Source organism: Vicugna pacos, chromosome 8 (assembly GCF_048564905.1).
Source record: "Vicugna pacos chromosome 8, VicPac4, whole genome shotgun sequence".
NCBI lineage: Eukaryota > Metazoa > Chordata > Mammalia > Artiodactyla > Camelidae > Vicugna > Vicugna pacos.
In genome coordinates, this window is record NC_132994.1 from 12,335,733 (window position 1) to 12,355,260 (window position 19,528).

The following is a 19,528-nucleotide window of genomic DNA, read 5'->3' on the forward strand; positions in this document are numbered from 1 at the left end:
TTGAACTTCCGTAAGCAGTAGTGAGCACTCAGTTACTAATAGCATTCAAGCAAAATATGGTTTGCAGGGCTTGGCAAAATTTTTCTGTAAAAGCTCCGTGGCCTTTGCAGGCCAGATGGTCGCTGGTGCAACTACTGAACTCTGCCATTGTCACATGAAAACAGCCATAGACAATATGTAAACAAATGGACCGTGCTCTAATACAACTTTATTTATAAAACAGGTGGCAGGCCAGATTCAGCCTAGGGCTGTAATTTGCTGATCTGCAGTAGACGATGTTCATTCGTCATTACTGCTTTGGGACTTGTATAACATAAATTCTACAAGGTTTATGTCTCTTACAAGGGAGAAGAACACTTGATAGGTGTTTGCCATTTCAGATTTTGTTAAATCATTAGTATTTGGCCATTTTCCCTCCAGACATAAAAGTAGGGAATATAGTTTTATTGGTTAAAGAGAGACTAGTTTTCAGAAGCACAGAGTACTTGTTTTTTTTGTTTTTGTTTTTGTTTTTTGATATGTTTCCTTTAATCATTAACTTAGAAAACTGAAGAAGAAAAGAGAAACCTATTGTATTCACCCACGTTTTTAGTTTACTGTCCCCTTTCTTTTTTTCTGATGTTCCAAGTCTTTCATCTTTTTCTTTCTGTTTAGAGAAGTTTTTAAGCCATTCTTATAAAGTAAGTCTGCTGGCAACAATTTCTTTTAGTTTTTCTTATCTGAGAATGTTTTTATTTCCTCTTCATTTCTGGAGGATATTTTACTGGATATAGTATTCTGGGTTTACAGTTTTTTTCTTTCGGCACCTGAAAAATGTCACGACACTTTCTTCTGGCCTCCATGGTTTCTAACGGAAAATCAGTTGCCATTCTAATTGTTGTTCCCTTATAGGTACTCCCAAGAGTACTTGTTAAGATAATAAAAGTTCAATGCTAATTACAATAGCCTTGATGAGAGAGGATATTAGATCCTGTTTTGTTAAACGCTGCTCTTGCTTTCCCTCTACTTGTAATCTCTTTGAGCAAAATAAAGCAGGCTTCAGAATTTAGAGTAAAAGAGCTATACTAAAAAGTTATTGAAAGTCTGGAATATATATGTCTATTTTAGCATGCTTTTGTATTTCATATTTTTACTTTCTTTTAGAAGTTATAATGTCTGTGAGACTGTTTATAGGTGGCTAATTAAAAGCCCTAAATCATGATTATTTTTTTATTTTGGTTTAGCAGAAACAAACCACTTTTGAGCAACCTGCCTTTTCAGTTTCAAAACAGTCACCACCAATATCGACACCTAAATGGATTAACCCCAAATCTATTTGTAAGACACCCAGCAACAGTGCCTTGGATGATTACATGAGCTGGTAATTACTTTTGGTTCTTAGCTTGGTACTATAAAAATAACAGGGGCTTTGGGACCAGACAGATCTGGAAGTGTATACTGCTCTGCCACTGTAAAGACTTTGAATTCCTGTTATTTTTCTCAGCATCAGGTTTTTCATCAGTAAAAGGGCAGAGGAAGGTGACTATGAATATATTTTTAAGGATTGTTGTGATAATCTCTGTCCTATGTGATATGCTCTATACTTTTATACGTATATGTCTATAGGCAGTACCTATAAATACTTTAAGTCTGCAGAACTTCTTGATGATCATGCATTGCTGCATAGATACCTCTGTGTAACTGAGAGAGAGATTTTAAAGGTTAACATTCTTACAGCTGATAAAGGGTGGATATATTTTATAGCAAAGGAGATGTTGATTAGAGGGTGACGGTTTCCGAGAGAGGTTGGTGGTCTGGGTCACATAGTTCTGGTGGTGTTCAAAACTGGAGAGGGTGGCAGGGAGGGGTGAGTGAAGAAGTTGGATAGTCGGTACTGATTGACAGAGAACACAAAGGATATTGCAAAAGCCAGTTAATGGCATTTCAAAGGAAGAAAAAAAGGGATGTAGCATAGCACTTCCTTCAACTAGTAGCTATATTTTTAATGTATTTTTTAATGTCTTAGAGGATTACTGGAGTCCATGATGCCTTTTGCTTTTCATTTTCTTAATGTAATGCTTGATCTTAGAACTGGCCTTGGGGTTTTATAACCAAGTCTCTTACTTAATACAATTTTGCTTTATATTACCTCATTTTCATATACTTAGAATATTTTAAAGAATGACTGCTAACTAAAATAGTGGTGTAGTTATTTCTTGTGAAGTTAGTTTAGTGGCAACAGATATTTGTAGAATTCCTTTGTATCAAGCACTGTTCTTGATTTAGAAGATACAGTAGTGAATAAGACAAGCAAAGCACAAATGTGAGCTGAACAGCTTTATGCTCAAAGGCCAAACTCCTCTGATGTAATTGGCTTTCAGATACTTCCATTGGTGGTTATAGAACATTATTGTTGAAAAGCATTTATAAAATCCCATGATTGGCTTAGGCTGAGCTTTGCCTTGGCTAAATTCTTATCAAATAACTCCAACTCCATATTTTAAATGCCATCTTATGTATTTTAATGATAAGAATTTCTTGTCTGCGAAAAAACAAGAATTCTTTCTTGCTTAAGAAAGAATTCCCCAAAATGAAATTTTTGGTGATGGTGTATCTAGGATAAATAATTCAGCTGTATTTTGAAAATTGACTTGGATTCTGCTTGATGTAACACATTTAAATTGGTATCTACCTTTTTAAAGCATACAAAATCTGAGTCACAATCTTGTTGTTAAAACTTTAATGTTTTAAATTTTTAAAATATCTTTACTAGTTTTAGAACTCCAGTTGTAAAGAATGACTTTCCACCTGCTTGTCAGTTATCAACACCGTATAGCCAACTTGCCTATTTCCAGCAGCAACAGCAGCAAATTCCTGTTACACCACTTCAAAATTTACAGGTTTGATAAGCTTTATTTATGATGGTATAATTTAAGTTATGAGCAATTTCAAAGATTTTATCTTTACAGCATCTAATTGTTGAGAAAGGTGCTAAGGACTTGTCCATTCTTAGTCCCATCAGGCAAAACTCATTTCTGATATCCTCATAAGGGTCCCTTATGTTTGAGCGGTTAGTTACTGAAGAAGCTAATTAAGCTTTTTCCATTAACTAACCCAAAGTATCTAGTTTGAATCACTAGATAGAAGTTATTTTGTAATCTAGGGTTTTTTTTTATTCCATTTAACTATGTAAGCCAGCTGGTAGAGAGCAGCCTTATTTCATTATCTGATTAATATACAAGTAAATTTTTAAGGATATCAGAATAGAAATATTGGATGCTATTTGAATATATTATAAAGTAATTATTATAAAATAAGAATAAAATGTTTACTGGCGAGGCACTTGCATTGCCATCTGGAAGAAACATGTTTAGGCACTCTCTTGACATTAATACTAAAGTTAGCTTATAATAACTACTTGAGTAGCAGCTTAATATTGGTAGAAAGTATAGCTTTGAAGAGAAACTGCCTGGTCTTGACTCGGCCTCATTACTTACCAGCTATGTGACCTTTTGCAAGTTAATTAAACTCCCTGTGTCCATTTCCTCATCTATAAAATAAGGATAATAAAGCTATCTACCCCATAGGATGAGGGTGAAGATTAAATTAGTTAATATATATGTAACCCTTACAACAGAGCCTGATGTTTAGTAAATAATAAAAGTTAGTAGAAATTGTTTAATAGAACAAAAAAACCCAAACAAACCACAAGTAGTTAACTAATCAAGAGATTTTAATCAAGAAATTAAAAAATTAGCTGACAGAAAGTAGAACAGTTGTTGCCAGGGGCTTGAGGGAGGGAGGGAGAAATGGGAGTTATTGCTTAATGGGTGTAGAATTTCAATAGAAGATGGTGAGAAGTTTGGGAGATGGATGCTGATAATGGTTGCACAACAGTGTGAATGTATTTAATGCCTCTGAATTGTATACTTAAAAATGATTAAAATGGTAAATTTTATGTTATATAAATTTTACCACAGTTTTTTCAATAATGGAACAAAAAAAATTAGCTGCCAATAGGTTATACTAATTATGGAAAGAGGTAATAGTGTTTTGAGTGTTGAATCAGCAGTATAATAAATTACAAAGGAGACAGAGAAAGAGGATCAGGTTTGCCCATACATTGATTCAGAACACCTTTATTGAGCTATCACTCATGTCAGGCCCTGTTTGGGTTGAAATCTAAATGTCAAGCCAGACATGACCAAGTGAAGGGCCGAGAAACCAGTGTCTGGAGGAAATTGAAAAGAGGCTGGAGTGTGGTCAGCTCAGGAAGGAGCAGGGGTGATCCTGACGGTTCTGCAGGGCCCTTTATGTTTTACCCTAAAAGGGATGGGAAGCTGTGGATCGGGTGGGAGCAGGGAAGTGAAATGATCTTATTTGCATTTGGAGTAAATCCCTCTGGCCACAGTGAAGACGATGCGAAGGCTTGGGGGATGTCCCCTGTAGGAAACCGGACTTCATGTTGGTGTTGAGTCAGAATTACTTTATTCCAAAAACTGTCAGCAGTTAGGTGGAAGGATGTTGAACTGCTTTCTTCCCTCTCAGAAATGTTCAGCTTAAGGACAAGAGGAAGCTCCAAAAGGAAGAGTGGGGAGAGGGTAGCAAAGACCCCTGCTGAAATTACAACTCAGTGAAAAATAAGGGGTACATATTTCAAAGCCTAACGCACTCTTAGAGAACACATGTTTCATGACTCAACAGGGTCTTTCTTTCAACCCTGGCAGTTAAAGAAATTAGAATCCTTATCTTCTATATGATATAGAAGGAGAGCACGTGAGAAATAGTCTACAATTGAGATCTAAAGCAGGACTTGGTTGAATGAGGTTTATTCAGACCTTGTTTCAACTTGGTCAGTCAGCTACTCAGGGCCTCTCTGTGTCTTCAGCTTCCTTGACAGCTCAGAATAAGTCCTCACAGCACTCCACCCGTTGAAAGCATCTGTAGGTCCACAGAGAGCTTTAGCATCAGGGAAGGGAAGAAGGGGCACACTGTATAATACATCGGCTGAGAGTTTGCTGAGGAAGATGCTGACATTCAAATTAATCAACTTACTGAATATCACCCAGCAAAAAGGGGACATCGCTGAAATTTGCATTTGTCTGATTGACGCTGGAACTCTTAGGACCTTAGCACGCTGCTTCCTTTATAATGTAATCCTAAATGAGAAAAAAGTATAGATGAAGTTCTGTTAATATATGTAAGTAAAGAACTTTGTGTAAGAAAAAAGAATAGATAAGAAAGATGAAAAGTAATGGCTTATGAGTTGGTATGTTGGATATTAAGTGAGTTTTTCTCCCCTTAAGTTTTCTATTTATGTATTTATGTTAAGAAGTAAAGGCAAGTTAGATGGCCAGTCTTTGGAACTTTGCCTATATATTCATTTAATAAGTTTTTTTCTTTGGCTAAAGTATGTACAGTAAATTGCCTCTTTAAAATATTGGGACATATCTAATTACTTAAGATTTCAGATAATTTCAAAATTGGAAGCATTTCACTGTACTAATGCAAGCTAGTTTCTCAAGCATGTTCTTTGAATCTTTGACTATATATTTTAATTATTTAGATTTCAGCGTCCTCTTCAACAAATGAATGCATTTCGGTTAAAGGAAAAATATATTCCATATTGAAGCAGATAGGAAGTGGAGGTTCAAGTAAGGTAAGTATTTTAAATAAGGAATGAATAAAAATATTTTAAACTTCAGTTTCTTTGTCTTTTTATCTTCTGGGTCCTTTTTCTTAACTTCTAGAGACCCGTATTTCCCTTGAGCAAAAAAGTCCCTCTTATCCCCTTCTCCCATCCCCTCCCCTCAACAAATGGTGTATTTCTTCAGACCTGTCTCTCACTTCCAGTTCCCTGTTCTTCTCTGCAGTATCCTATGATTCCATATTTCATCTCTAAATAACATTAACATTGACTTGGGGATAGCAAATGATAGCTATGTATCATCCCAAAAGAACCTTTCTAAAAGTAAGTCAGACTGTGATATAAATAATTAATATGCCTAGGATGATTTAGCAGAGTTTTTGATTAATGGGTTTTGTTTTGAGTTTCTCATTTCATAAAGAGTTTAGTAACAAATGGATTTCTCGAATTGAAATAGATCATTTCCTAAATTTATCTGAGTTCTAAATTTATATGGTTCTGATTCTCTGGAGGGAAGGCATCTTAAGAGTATTGTCTAAACTTACCATCTTCAGTTCTTCTCATTCTATCCTCTTAAATCCATGTAAATCAGAGTTTTACTTTTACCTTTATTACTCACCAAAACAACTGTTATCAGAATCACCAGTGACCTCCATATTTTTGCCAAAACTAATTAACTTTGGTTCTAGTTTACTTATTAGCATTTGGGACAGTCGATTATTCTTTTCTCGTTGAAGGTTTTTTTTCCACTTGGCCTCTTTCAGTGTTCCTCTTCTCCAGTTGGCCGTTCCCTTTCCTGTCTTCCTCATGTCCCTGATGTCAGTGGTGCAATGCCTTTGAGCTCAGCCCTTGACCTCTTTTCTTCTCTCTAAACTCACTCACCCACTTGCTGCTCTTATCCAGTCTCATGGTTTTACATACCATGTTTGTGCTGATAATTCTCAAACTTCTCTTTTGAATTCCAGACTTGCATATCCAACTTGACTGCCCAGCATCTCTTTCTGGGTGTCTGTGAGATATTTAGAACTTAGTATATCCCAAGCAGAACTCTTGCTTCATAGTCTTTGCCATTTCAGTAAATTGGCAACTTCATTCTTCCAATTGCCAGGCCCAAAACACTGAGGTCAACATTGACTCCACTTACTCTCACACCTTCGTCTAGCCAATCAGCAATCTTGTTGATTCTACCTCAAAACCAACCAGAATCTCACTGTTCCTCACTACCTTCACCATTATCGCTTTGGCCAAAGCAACTTCATCTTTTACCTGGATTGTTACAATAGCCTTCTAACCAGTCTCACTGAATCAGCCCTTGCTCTCCTGCTCTATTTTAACGTAAGAGTTGATTTTCCTCCACATGTCCTCACATGTTTGCTCAAGTGTCCTCTCAATCAGGCCTTTGTTGACCGCATTCTAAAACTGCAGCTCCTGCCTTCCAGTCAGCACTGAGCTCCATTCCCCTCTCCTGCCTTATTTTTCTCTGTAGCTGATCTTCCAATGTGCTCTGTAATTCACTTATTTGGTTTTGTTGTTTGTGTCCCCTTGCACTTGACTGTGAGTTCCATCGAGATAGGGATGTTTGTGTGGTTTGCTCACCGATGTTTGCTGCATTGTCTAGAACAGTGCCTCCAACACAGCAGAGCCTGAGGAATTTGTTGAGTGAATGGACTGTCTCTCCTCAGGTGTTTCCCTACTCTAAGTTGTCAAGGATGATATCTGAAACAAAGCCTGCTGGGTTCATTTTAAGGTTTACTGTGATTTATGAATAAGGTGTGTTCATTACCACGTGTAGCTATTGTTCAATAGTATCAGTTTCTTTTCTGCATACACTTCCTTTGTTCTTTCCCTTGCCCCACATTTTAGGTGTGGCAATAAAGGGACAATGCAACTGATTTTTATCAACATATTTATTTATTTAGTAGCATGTCTTCAGAAGATGTAGAATAATCTTAACAGTGTTTGAAATATTTTTCCTTGGCGGTTAATGAAGGTGTAAGCTTACTAAAGTCAAGGGCCAAGTGACAAAGCTATGACTGGCCCATATTTTCTTAGTGCAATAAAATTATTGTTTCATTCTTGTGATGGCATTGACAAAATCATCCTGCCTCAGGGGAAAGAGGGTAACATGCCTAATGAAACCAACACCATTATCCTCTGTCTAGTCTAGAATTTAGACAATGACCAGCTTATACGGTATCTAAAATAGATAAACAACAAGTTTACACCGTATAGCACAGGGAACTATATTCAGTATCTTGTAGTAACTTATGTTGAAAAAGAATATAAAAACGAATATATGTGTGTTTGTGTATGACTGAAACATTGCGCTGTACACCAGAAATTGACACAACATTGTAAACTATACTTCATTAAATATATATTCATATATATACACATACATGTATATAGATAGACACACACACACACACACACACATATATACACACACAAATAAAAAAAAGTCATGGACCTAATAGGAATGGTCAAAGCGCCGACGTTTCTAGTTCATTCATTAACTTTCCATGAAACTGACAAATTATAACTCTGACACTATCTCTGAAATGGAAATAAAGGCTCCCTAATCCATCTCATCAGTTATTGCAAGAGTTTTGCTGGAGCAGAGCAATAATGGAGTAAAAGCATATAATGCAAAAAGTTGATTTAAAAGTTTTCATTTACTCAAAACTTTTGAAGATCTTTAATACCCTACAAATCTTTTTTTCCCATATGCCTAACAACTTCAATATGTTTTGAAACATCCACCTTCTTCTGTCCTAATTGTCTTCAATGATGGTAGCTAACATTTGCTCCACTCCAAACACATCACCTCAGTCATCCTTCCAACCCAGTATGGTAGGTACTGCTAACAACGTTTTAATTGTATTAAAACAGAATAGTAGATACTCTCAGTTCTCTGAGATTTATAACGTTGTTTACCTTATACAAAATGACTTCATGCTGTTCTAAAATTACTTTTCTCTTTCCTTGCTATTTTCTGTGCCTCTTGCCCTATCACTGTTTTATGCCCTTCCCCCTCTAATTTGTTTTGTGTGCAAGTAAAACCAATAATACTTTGGTAGAGTTTTGCATTTAAAATAGAAGGAACTAAGCTGTACCTGCCAGCCTGATGGATTCTGCTTATCAGTGCAGTTGCAATGCATGAACCTCATAAACACTTTGGCTTTTTTCTTGTTCCTTGCCAGTATCTGCTGGGTAGTCAAGGTTAGATGGCCTTCAGATAAATGATGTTTTACTTCAATGTGTCAAAAGAGATGAATGAATATAATTTTTCTTGCTTGCACTGGCATTTTGTATTTGAATTCTTGCATTTTAGAAGCCCCATTCCTGCTGTGTGTTTGCTGAAAGTTAGACACATTCGCAGTGTTTTCGAACTGTGTTATCTTTTCTAAATGTATTATTTTTATATATATATATTTATATATATATATATATATATCTGCCCTATCGATACTGCTTTGAGTTTGACTGTCATTACAGCCAGAGCAGTTTGACCTGGACCTCAGCATGCTTACAGGACCATCTTGTTCCTGTCAGGTTGATTTTGAAAATTGGACCTGATCTGCTTTTTACGACCAAGCATTACTGATAGCTTACAATTAGTGCATATTTTGAAATATTCTCTACCACATAAATGAAATGGAATAAACACTATCTAAGAAATGAACTGACTCTTTATTACAGCCCTTAGTCTTTAGCATTTTTTAATGTCTTTTTCTAAGGTTATTTCCCTGGTTGTAGCATCTAACAGAGTGTTAGGAATGTATATGAAATTTAAATCGCCTTTCTTATATATTGATTCAGAAATATTTTAGTTTATGCCTATGAGTCATTGAATGCCCATCATTGTAGGTAGTTCAGAATGTACTATTACTCTCCTAACATGTTTCTTCCCCTCTATACTCAAAATAAGCCCAGACATTTTAAATTATTCACATCAATAATCCTTAACCTAAGATTCTAAAAAATGTAGAAATATTGTGACAATATGTAAATAGTGCATTCTAAACTTCTTCCTTTGTTCTGCTCTATAGGTATTTCAGGTGTTGAATGAAAAGAAGCAGATACATGCTATAAAATATGTGAACTTAGAAGAAGCAGATAGCCAAACAATTGATAGTTACCGGAATGAAATTGCTTATTTGAATAAACTACAACAACATAGTGATAAAATCATTCGACTTTATGATTAGTAAGAATTTTTTTTTAATTTAAAAAGAAAACTGTTTCTTGGCTTTAATTCTTAAGATAAATACTTAGTAAGTCTTAATAGTATAACCTAACTGTTTATTGTTCTGTTGTTTTTGTTTGTTTTTAATGGCAGTGAAATCACGGACCAGTACATCTACATGGTAATGGAGTGTGGAAATATTGATCTTAATAGTTGGCTTAAAAAGAAAAAATCCATCGATCCATGGGAACGGAAGAGTTACTGGAAAAATATGTTGGAGGCAGTTCACACAATTCATCAGCATGGTATTTTAAAAATCTCTTCGTATTTAAAATTAAAATATTTATTAATAGTCTCATCTTAGAGAAATAAGCCTATAATTTTAAATTGGTTATTGACCCTTTTAGACTAGATAAACCAAATATTTGGAAGTTTATTTAATAAAGATGATGGGGCAAAACCATTTCTTTAAAACACTGTTTAAGCAAAGAATATGGGGCATGAACTCAAGTCCCCACATCCATAAAACATCTATAACAAAATCTTTCTCAGTATTAACACAGTCCATAATCCTGAGTGTCCAAATGCTTGGATTGTAGCAGATCTGAGGCCTTGGGTTTCAGGCATCCTGAAAATTGGAGGTGTTTATTTCACTCATTCTCCTAGTCATTTTGTATTGTGTATTTTTTGTGGGAGTTTTTTTTTTTTTTAACTATAAGCTCTACATTCTGGGTTGGTTGTTTTACTTTACTTGGTCTTGGTTCTTTTTAGGGCTTCTTTACCTTTATCTTATCTTTATTTTAAATAATTGTTAATGTGGATAATTGTAAATTGTCTCCTTGCGTCTCCCTTCCTATGAGTTAAAAGATAATTCACCAGTGGTCAAGTTCAGGCTGTAAGGATGGAGGTGTCAGGAGCACTAGGTCCTGTAATCTGGCAGGTCTCTCGTGGGCAGTGAATCACAGTGGTCAAGAGCATACACTCTGAAAACCAGACCACACGGGTTCAATTCATGACACTGTTTCTTAGGCTGTGTGACCTTGAACAAATTACATACACTCTTTGCCTTCGTTTCCTCAACTAAAAATGGGGATAATAATAGTACTCACCTCAGTGTTAGTATGAGGGTTAAATGATTCAGTACAAGCAACAAACTTAGAATAGTGCCTGGCACGTAGCTGATGCTATATGTTTGCAGAATATATTAAAAATAAATACTAAATTTGATTGACTAAAGGAATCAACTCAGTGAATAGACTGTGAAGTTTTTTGTGCTTAGAATATTTTACATGGTCTAATATTATAATGAATTTTTATTTTGAAGGTATTGTTCACAGTGATCTGAAACCTGCTAACTTTCTGATAGTTGATGGAATGCTCAAGCTAATTGATTTTGGAATTGCAAACCAAATGCAACCAGATACAACAAGTATTATTAAAGACTCTCAGGTAAGACTTAATGGATGGTTGGTTACCACAAGTAGAGTCCAGTTCCTTTTTATTTGTGTGTATTATTTTGCTAATGAGGATTTTATTTTTACCTACCTCATTTTTCAAAGGATTTGAAGCCTTTTTACAAGAATAGATACTATAACTATACAAACAAATTAAAACTATGATTAATACAATTTAGTATAGAAAGTCAAGGTCCAGTAGAAATACATCCAGCAATTTTGAATGATTTTCCTGTAGCTGAGATAGAGAAGTGGTAATGTTTGCCTTGGAAATCATCTTGGTCATTATCTAAAATTCATCTGAAACTGTCTCAGTTTCCTGATAGCAGTCTCAGTTTGTCTCAGTTTCCTGGTAGCAACCAAAGAGAATTGCAGTTACATGTTTTTCACTGCCCCTGAAGTCATATTATTTCATTCTTGCAGAGAAGTAAAGCTTTCCCTGTCATTTAACTTTGAAAAAAAATTCTCAAGTGGGCCTTCATATTGGATGCACATTAATAAATACTGTACTCAACTGCATTTTTATAATAGGATATGCAATAGCAATCTTTTTTAATTGTTCTGCAATGTACTTTTATTGTTTTACAAAATTACACATATAGAAAAGCCTTGTTTGTGATTTGACTGCATATTGACAAACCATAATTTTTTTTTGACAAAGCATAATTTATATAAGCAATCTTCTATTGATGGATGTCTAGACGGGGTTCCTCTACCCTCATGTGTACAGTGAAGTGCTGTTATACACATAGGACATAGACGTATGCATATATGTGAGTGTCTGCCTAAGCCTGTATCTGTAGCAGTTGTCCCCCCAAAAACAGATGATAACAACCAAAGAAGGACTAAAAATAATCCTGCTTGGAGCCAAGACCATATATTCCATGTATCCAGATTTCTGATGTGGATCTGCCTTAATCATAGGGTTTTTTAGGAGCAGATGAACAGCATGCCCTTTAAACAATTCTGTTTGATAGTCACTTCTTTTTACATCAAAAATATGGCTGAACATTTAGTTGCAAATCAGCTTGAAGACATCTTCTATGGGAAGGCTCTAAAGTGCAGATATTCCGTGTTTGAAAGCAGAACTGTTTATTTTAGAATAGAATGAATTCATAGTAAGGTAGGCATAATCCTATTATGGAAATTGTTGCATGATTTAGATACACATCCCATCTCTATTTGAACATGAGCCCAGGGAATACTTAGAGACAAAGCTAGATTTTGGTTGGTTGGTTGAGTTTAGAAAAATGTTCTTGGTCTATTCCAGGACAGAAATAAGTGCTTAATCAATTCCTTCAAAGTTTATGGCCATTAATATAATTTTATCCTGGACAGTTGTATGGTAGATGCCCACCATAATCTTAGAAATAGCTCAACATTCTGAAAGGAGTCAATTTTCTGATTATGAACCAAATTTATTTTGCTGGAGTTGCAAAGAAACTTGTGTCTTAGTATTTTTGTCAGTTACTTGAGTTTTTCAGATATATTACTGAAATCTCATTGTCTAAGTTTCCAAGAATCTGACATTCGTGTTTTGAAAAAAATCTAAAACAGAATGAATTACTTCCACTGATCCGTGTTCTCTGTGATCTGTTTGACAAGTAGGTTGGTACCGTTAATTATATGCCACCAGAAGCAATCAAAGATATGTCTTCCTCAAGAGAGAATGGGAAATCCAAATCAAAGGTACTGTAAAGGTTACTTACATCTCATTTATCTGGCACCAATAGCAAGTGGACCAGTCTCTGAATAAACTTAATAGATAACTAAAAGTTATTTCCTTAAATTCTAAAATTTTTTAGGCCATTACAGAGACCTTGCTGTCTTAAGCAGATTGTCATGGGATTCACTTTTACCCTTTATTGACTTGAGATTGTTCTTTTAATATTGTGCTTTTAATATCATGATGCCTCACGGTGAGCTCCTATAAGAAATGCACATAAGATTTTTTTTGAATTCTAAAATTAGAGGGAAAAACAGAAGACTAAATCAACTCTGATATGGACACTTTAAGTAACATTGAATTGATAACCTTTGAAGTCTTTTTTTGTTTTGTTTCAAAAAGTTGTTGGAATCCTCTCTGATGCTTACATTTATTTCTTACCATTTCTTCGTTTGTGAATTTTACATTTCCTAGTACAACTCTAGTACGTAATTTTTCCCAGCTACTTTTCCACTTATTTCACCATCTGAATGAGCTTTTGTGTTAGCCTCATTGGTGCCCTTGTTGGGTCCGTTTTGCCTGCCCTGGTGCCCACAGCTTCCGGGCTAATCTCTCTTTCTCTACAGTAGTGTAACCAAGTGGATGACAAGCACGAGTCGCTGTGCGATACCTGCGTTCAAGTCATAGATCTCCTCTTCATTATCAGCTGTCTCTGTGACTTAACATGGCTAATTTCCTCATCTGTAAATGAGGCTTACAAATAGTACCTGTTTTAAAAGTAATTGAGAGGGGGAGGATATAGCTCAAGTGGCAGAGCGCATGCTTAGCATGTACAAGGTCCTAGGTTCAATCCTCAGTACGTCCTCTAAAAAAATAAAATTAGTAGATAAACCTAAAAAACCACACACACCCCAAAATTAATTAATTAAAGTAATTGAGAATTAAATGAGAAAGAATATAAAGCACTGAGTACATCGTCCAGCTCTACACAGTTGCTCTGTAACTACTTTCACTTACTGAATTATATTTTCCTTTCTAGAAAATTGTGGCTTCCAAATTTCTTTCCAAATAACTGGCATAAAATTATGCCAAATAGTCTCTCTTTGTAAAAATTCTTTTTATATCTCTTTAGCTTCTCTTTTTCTTTGAATACTTAGATTCGTTGTCTTTCTCTTTTGTGTTTTTCTTCATTAGATTTGCCATGGTTTTGTTAACTTTAAAGAACCAAGTCTTAATTTTATTTATTTATTTGGGGGAAGGGTGGTAATTAGATTTTTTTAATTTATCTTTAATGGAGACGCTGGAGACGGCACCCCAGACCTTGTGTGTGCTAAGCACACACTCTACCGCTGAGCTATACTCTCCCCTTGACTTCATTTATTAATTCTATTTTCATTTGTTTTCTAATTAATTTCTGCTTTTATCTTTGTTATTTGTATCGCCTTTAGGTTTTTTCCCCCTAGCTTCTGCGTTTAAATAATTGCGTATTTAATTTTAGTATTCTTGCTTATAAGTAAAACGTTAAAACTGAATTTTACTTTGAGTTTTACTTTAGCTGCTACTTATATGTTTTACTGTAGTGTTTCTTATTTTCATTAATTTCCAAAATTTTTAATTTCAGTTTTAAAATTGCTTTATTCTTTTTTACTTTAAAATTTATTTTGAACTGCATGTAGCGTTCAGATTTTTTTCAGCTATCAACTCAGTGCTTTATTATGTAGTATTGGTAAATGTCAGTTCAATTGAATCACCTGCTGTCCAGTGGCCTTAGTGGTTCTGAATAGAAGATAAATTTTTATCCTGACATGTGGGGTAATCCTTGCCATGAAAGAGCCCAAAACCCCTCCCAATCTAACACCTGCTGGCTACTTGGGATTTCTGTTCTGAGGTCTGGCAGTCACATTTGTTCCTTCCCTCTTCTCCAGACACCTCTACCATGCCGGACTTGTGGGTGGTGGTGGTTTGTCGACATTCTCATCCTGGGGTTCCCTGGTTCTGCTGTCAGTATTTTCCATATGTTTATGATTTTGTTACCAGGCTGCTCTGTCTTCTGGGGATTTGCAGAATTTGAGAAACTGGGGCTTCCACAGCCACTGCCCTTTTCCCAGAATCTGAAATTCTTTTTAATCCATGATTTAGTATTTAGAAATGGACTTAAATTTTAAGTGATTAAATTGGAGGAAGAAGAGGTTTTGTTTGTTTTGTTTTTTAATTAATTTTCAGTTTGCTTTGTGTTCAGATAATGGAATCTATTCTATCTGTTATGTTCTGAAAGGGATGTTAAAACCCAACTCCCTTCAAAGATTTTAATATAGGTTTTTGCTCAGTTTAGTTCTATTGAATGTAGTTTCAGTGCATAGAATTTCATAACTATCCTCTCTTCTTGGGTGACTGTACCTTTTATCACTATAAAATGGCTTTTTCTCTTAAAAGCATTTTGCCGTGTTCTCTTCCTAATATTAATATTGCTGTCTCTGTTTTCTTTTCCTTTTTGCATTTGGTTATATGGCCATTTCCTTTCTACCTTTCTGTGTCATCTGGTTTAGATTAATCTTTTGTGGAAAGCATGTGGTTCCCTTTTGTTTTAATGTGTATTGAGTATCCATCTTTTAAAAGAGGAGTCTAGCCATTCTCATTTATTATGCCCACTGCTATTTGCTCTTATTCATGTTCTTTTTAAAGTCAAAGGTGTAATTATGATATTGCATTATTTCTGATGAAATTATTTAATACAAAGAATATTTAGTAATAAGTAATATTTATTGAGTACTTACTGTAACCAGAAACCATTCTCTATGCTTACCCATATCTCATGGTTATATTATTTAATACACATGAAAATATACTTTAATTTTTTCTGTTTTAGAGGTGAGAAAACAGAGATGCATAGAAATACCAGCTAGTGATAAGGCCAGGATTCAAGCCCAGCCCAGCCTGGCTCTATAGTTTGTGTTCTTGGGTTTAGGATAGCTCAACTTATATAACTTTTTAAAAATCTATACATATTTATATATTATGAATTTATGTAAAAGTTTATTGTAATCCAGGAATTTGGGGGAAAACAAATAAATTTAAAATTTGCAATTATGCTTTTTAGTTTTATATTTTCACAGGCTGATAAGAATGTAATATTTTTTTTCGTTGAAATATTTTAATTATGAGTTTGTTGAATGATATAAAGTGAAACTCATCTCTTTTGATAAAATAACCAAATGAAATAAAAACTAGAAAAGGATGTTTTGTTATATGAACATAGTCTAATACTTGTACATTTACTGAGGTTTAGTAATGATTTTAAATATTAGGGTGCATATGTTTGTATATATAATATTCTTTTAATTTTATATTAAAATGACAGTAACTTTTTTTTTTTTTTAACTTAGATAAGCCCCAAAAGTGATGTTTGGTCCTTAGGCTGCATTCTGTACTACATGACTTATGGGAAAACACCGTTTCAGCATATAATTAATCAGATTTCTAAATTACATGCCATAATTGACCCTAATCATGAAATTGAATTTCCTGATATTCCAGAGAAAGATCTTCAAGATGTGTTAAAGGTAATATAAATAGTATATGGTTATAGAATAACTGTATTTCATATAGTACTTAATGGTTTACTTAAAGAAATAGCTGAAATGATTAGAATTATGTAACTGGCTTAGCTATAACTAATCTATTGAAAGGAATTGCTGACTGAATTAGCTTTCTAAGGAATGTGAATTTCACTTTGAAGATATTTTAAAACTTATGAATATTTGGGGATTTTGCCAAAATGACTTGTAAAATCTTGTAATTTCTAAGTAGACTCTCTAGAAAGCAACTTCTATAATATGATGTGATCTGGGAAAATATCAATATTGCATGAGAAAATGTGCTTTTTTTAAAAAATTTAATCTTTATGTTTACAGTGTTGTTTAATAAGAGACCCTAAACAGAGGATATCCATTCCTGAGCTTCTGGCACATCGATATGTCCAGATTCAAACCCATCCAGGTACTTCTTTAAAAATAAATTTATTACTAAATTGCTAATATAAACAGCCTTTTAACTGTAATGAAAAACAGAGTCTGAACTGGCTGTTCTTTTCCTGCCTGCTTTCTTCCTTAAGGAAGCTCCTTAATGCTAAATACAAAAATAAATGAAATCACCTTTCCTTAGACTGGCATTCATTTTTACTTACCCTAGGTAAGAGGTTATGATCAGTGATAAATTACAGGAATGCCAGTTATTGTGCTATTAAACAGAATACATATTTATATATATGAACTAATGTTTTTCTTATTTGATACCAGTGTGTTATTTTATTTTTTACAGGAAACCAGATGGCCAAAGGAACCACTGAGGAAATGAAACATGTTCTGGGCCAACTTGTTTGTCTGAATTCTCCTAACTCCATTTTGAGAGCTGCTAAAGTAAGTATGTCTGTTCTCTGTCTACGCTAATTTTAATTGTTTTGCATAAGTTAATGAGTTAGACACTTAAACAGGTAATCCAAAGGAAAGCTGGCCCAACCATCAGAGCAGCTATAAAGTATTTTACTATATTTAATACTTAAAATGTGATTTTTGACAAATATTTATTTGATTTACATTCTTATTGTGCAGACAGCACAACTGAAAATGGATTGTCATATAAGGTACATTCAAAGGATTACTCTCAGGTCTTAACTGGAATAAATTGAATAATATCTTTCATATCAACACCATTTTTAATACAGCTTTTCAACAGACTTCTTCTAGACAATTTTTTTCTTAAACCATATTTATCACAGTATTTATCACATGCAGGGACTCTTGTGAAGCTGTATGTAGCAATCAGTACATTTCTCAAAGCAAGTGTCTCAAGCCCTTGAGTCTCCCAATCTGCACCCTGATTTTCAAATTTCACCGCCATCAAACTCCTAGTCATTTCTAGAACACTATGTATGTTTATTCACCTTAGTTACTAATTATATAGTTCAGATAATGTTATTGTAAAATTATGGGAGCTTAAACTAAAAACTTTCTTAGCTCTCTGGATCGGGGGAAAGCCAATCTAAGATGTTAAGAACTTGGATACATTTCTAGAGAAATTTATAATATATTCACTATTGTATTTGCATTCATATGATACAAGGTAAATTTTTTTCTGAAGTTTTCTTAAGTGCTGATAGCTAAATCAATGGCTTTAGGAATTAAAATTGGGCAAAATTTGTTTTGTAATTTTTCTCTGTATTTCATATCTCTGTGGTTTAAATTTCTACCAGTATTGTTTAAAGCCTTTAATAAGTAAAATTGAGGTTTATTAGTTATCTTTATCAGTAAGGTTATGTGATCCTTGATGGCAAAGATATCTTTCTTTCATTTTCATAAATTAGATTTGACTAGCCTTAAATCCTTTATTAATACATAGATTTTAATATAGTTAATTATGCATATCTATATAATAATTGTATGATTTTTTTAAATGTCCTCTGTTTATTAGTTTAAATATCAGCTGAAAGTATATTGCCTGATGAGAATATTTTACAGTATAGGAATTTACCTAAGACTGGCTTTATTTAAGAAAAAGTAAGGGAGATCAAGAAGGCCTTGAGGATGCACATATATATTCTTACAGCTGTTGCATTTTTCCTACAGAAAGATTACGCCACATGTCATGATAGGTGATTCTTAAGCCAAGCTAGGTGTTTAAATTTTTTAATTATCTCTTACAGTTTATAAAATAATTTCCTAATTATAAGAACAAGAGAGAAATTTATTACAGAGTAGAATATGTAAAGTTATATTTATTAATCTGATATGATAATACATTGAATTTTAAAAGTTACAAAGCAAATTTATGTTTTTAATTTCAGACTTTATATGAGCACTACAGTGGTGGTGAAAGTCATGATTCCTCTTCATCATCTAAGACTTTTGAAAAAAAATGGGGGAAAAAATGATTTGTAGCTACTCATAAACTGTCAGGTGTCACCTGTACAATGTACTGGACTTTCATACTCTTGAATCTCTTGGAGATCTCTTGAAGATAACTTCACTCTGAAATATCATTGGCAGAAAATTTCAGTGGATTATCCTCAAAAGAAAACTGTAAAAACAATAACCAGAAATGGCACTGTATATATTAAATTGTAGAACTGTTTTCTCTTTTATGCTTTCCTGTAAATCTACTTGATATTGTTTCACACTTGGAATAGTGGGTAGAAAACTGAAATACATTCTGAAGAACTATGTACATAAGGTTTTGTATAGTATAAAATGACACTAAAATGTCAAAGTTGTAAAATTGTTTTCTTTGTTCAAATGTATTATTGGTGTGGCAACAGAATTCTTAATTAATAAAAATAGGATTAAGGGAAAACATGAGAGTAGACCTAGTAAATGAACTTCGGGGGAAAAATTCCAAAGGGTTTGAATTCTAAAATAGATTTCCTAAATTGTTTTATGGCACTGATAGTAATAGTCCAGAGTTTTAGGGCCGTATTTGGCTCTTTTAATTCTCCCTTTGACTCTTCATAACATCTGTTGTTTTTGGTGGTCAGAGTATCATGCTGGATCCCGTGATGTAGGCTGTATAGGGCGTGACCTCATTGTACGACTCACTTGGTA

The 19,528-nt window shown here is 34.1% G+C and overlaps 1 protein-coding gene across 5 annotated transcripts in view; it reads left to right on the forward strand.

Moving 5' to 3' along the window:
• TTK (TTK protein kinase) overlaps window positions 1–19,280 on the forward strand; it is a 38,139-nt gene extending 18,859 nt beyond the window's left edge. For 3 of the 5 annotated variants that reach the window (XM_072965530.1, XM_072965533.1, XM_072965531.1), the window contains exons 12-22: window positions 1,224–1,360; window positions 2,753–2,879; window positions 5,546–5,638; window positions 9,679–9,836; window positions 9,969–10,120; window positions 11,140–11,264; window positions 12,878–12,958; window positions 16,319–16,495; window positions 16,847–16,931; window positions 17,253–17,350; window positions 18,775–19,280. In XM_072965530.1, the coding sequence (XP_072821631.1) occupies window positions 1,224–1,360; window positions 2,753–2,879; window positions 5,546–5,638; window positions 9,679–9,836; window positions 9,969–10,120; window positions 11,140–11,264; window positions 12,878–12,958; window positions 16,319–16,495; window positions 16,847–16,931; window positions 17,253–17,350; window positions 18,775–18,861 (1,320 nt within the window). In that variant the 3' untranslated portion in view covers window positions 18,862–19,280. The remainder of the gene's footprint in view (window positions 1–1,223; window positions 1,361–2,752; window positions 2,880–5,545; window positions 5,639–9,678; window positions 9,837–9,968; window positions 10,121–11,139; window positions 11,265–12,877; window positions 12,959–16,318; window positions 16,496–16,846; window positions 16,932–17,252; window positions 17,351–18,774) is intronic. The other 2 variants (XM_072965532.1, XM_072965535.1) reach the window with 1 other exon arrangement.
• The last annotated feature ends 248 nt before the right edge of the window (window positions 19,281–19,528 follow it).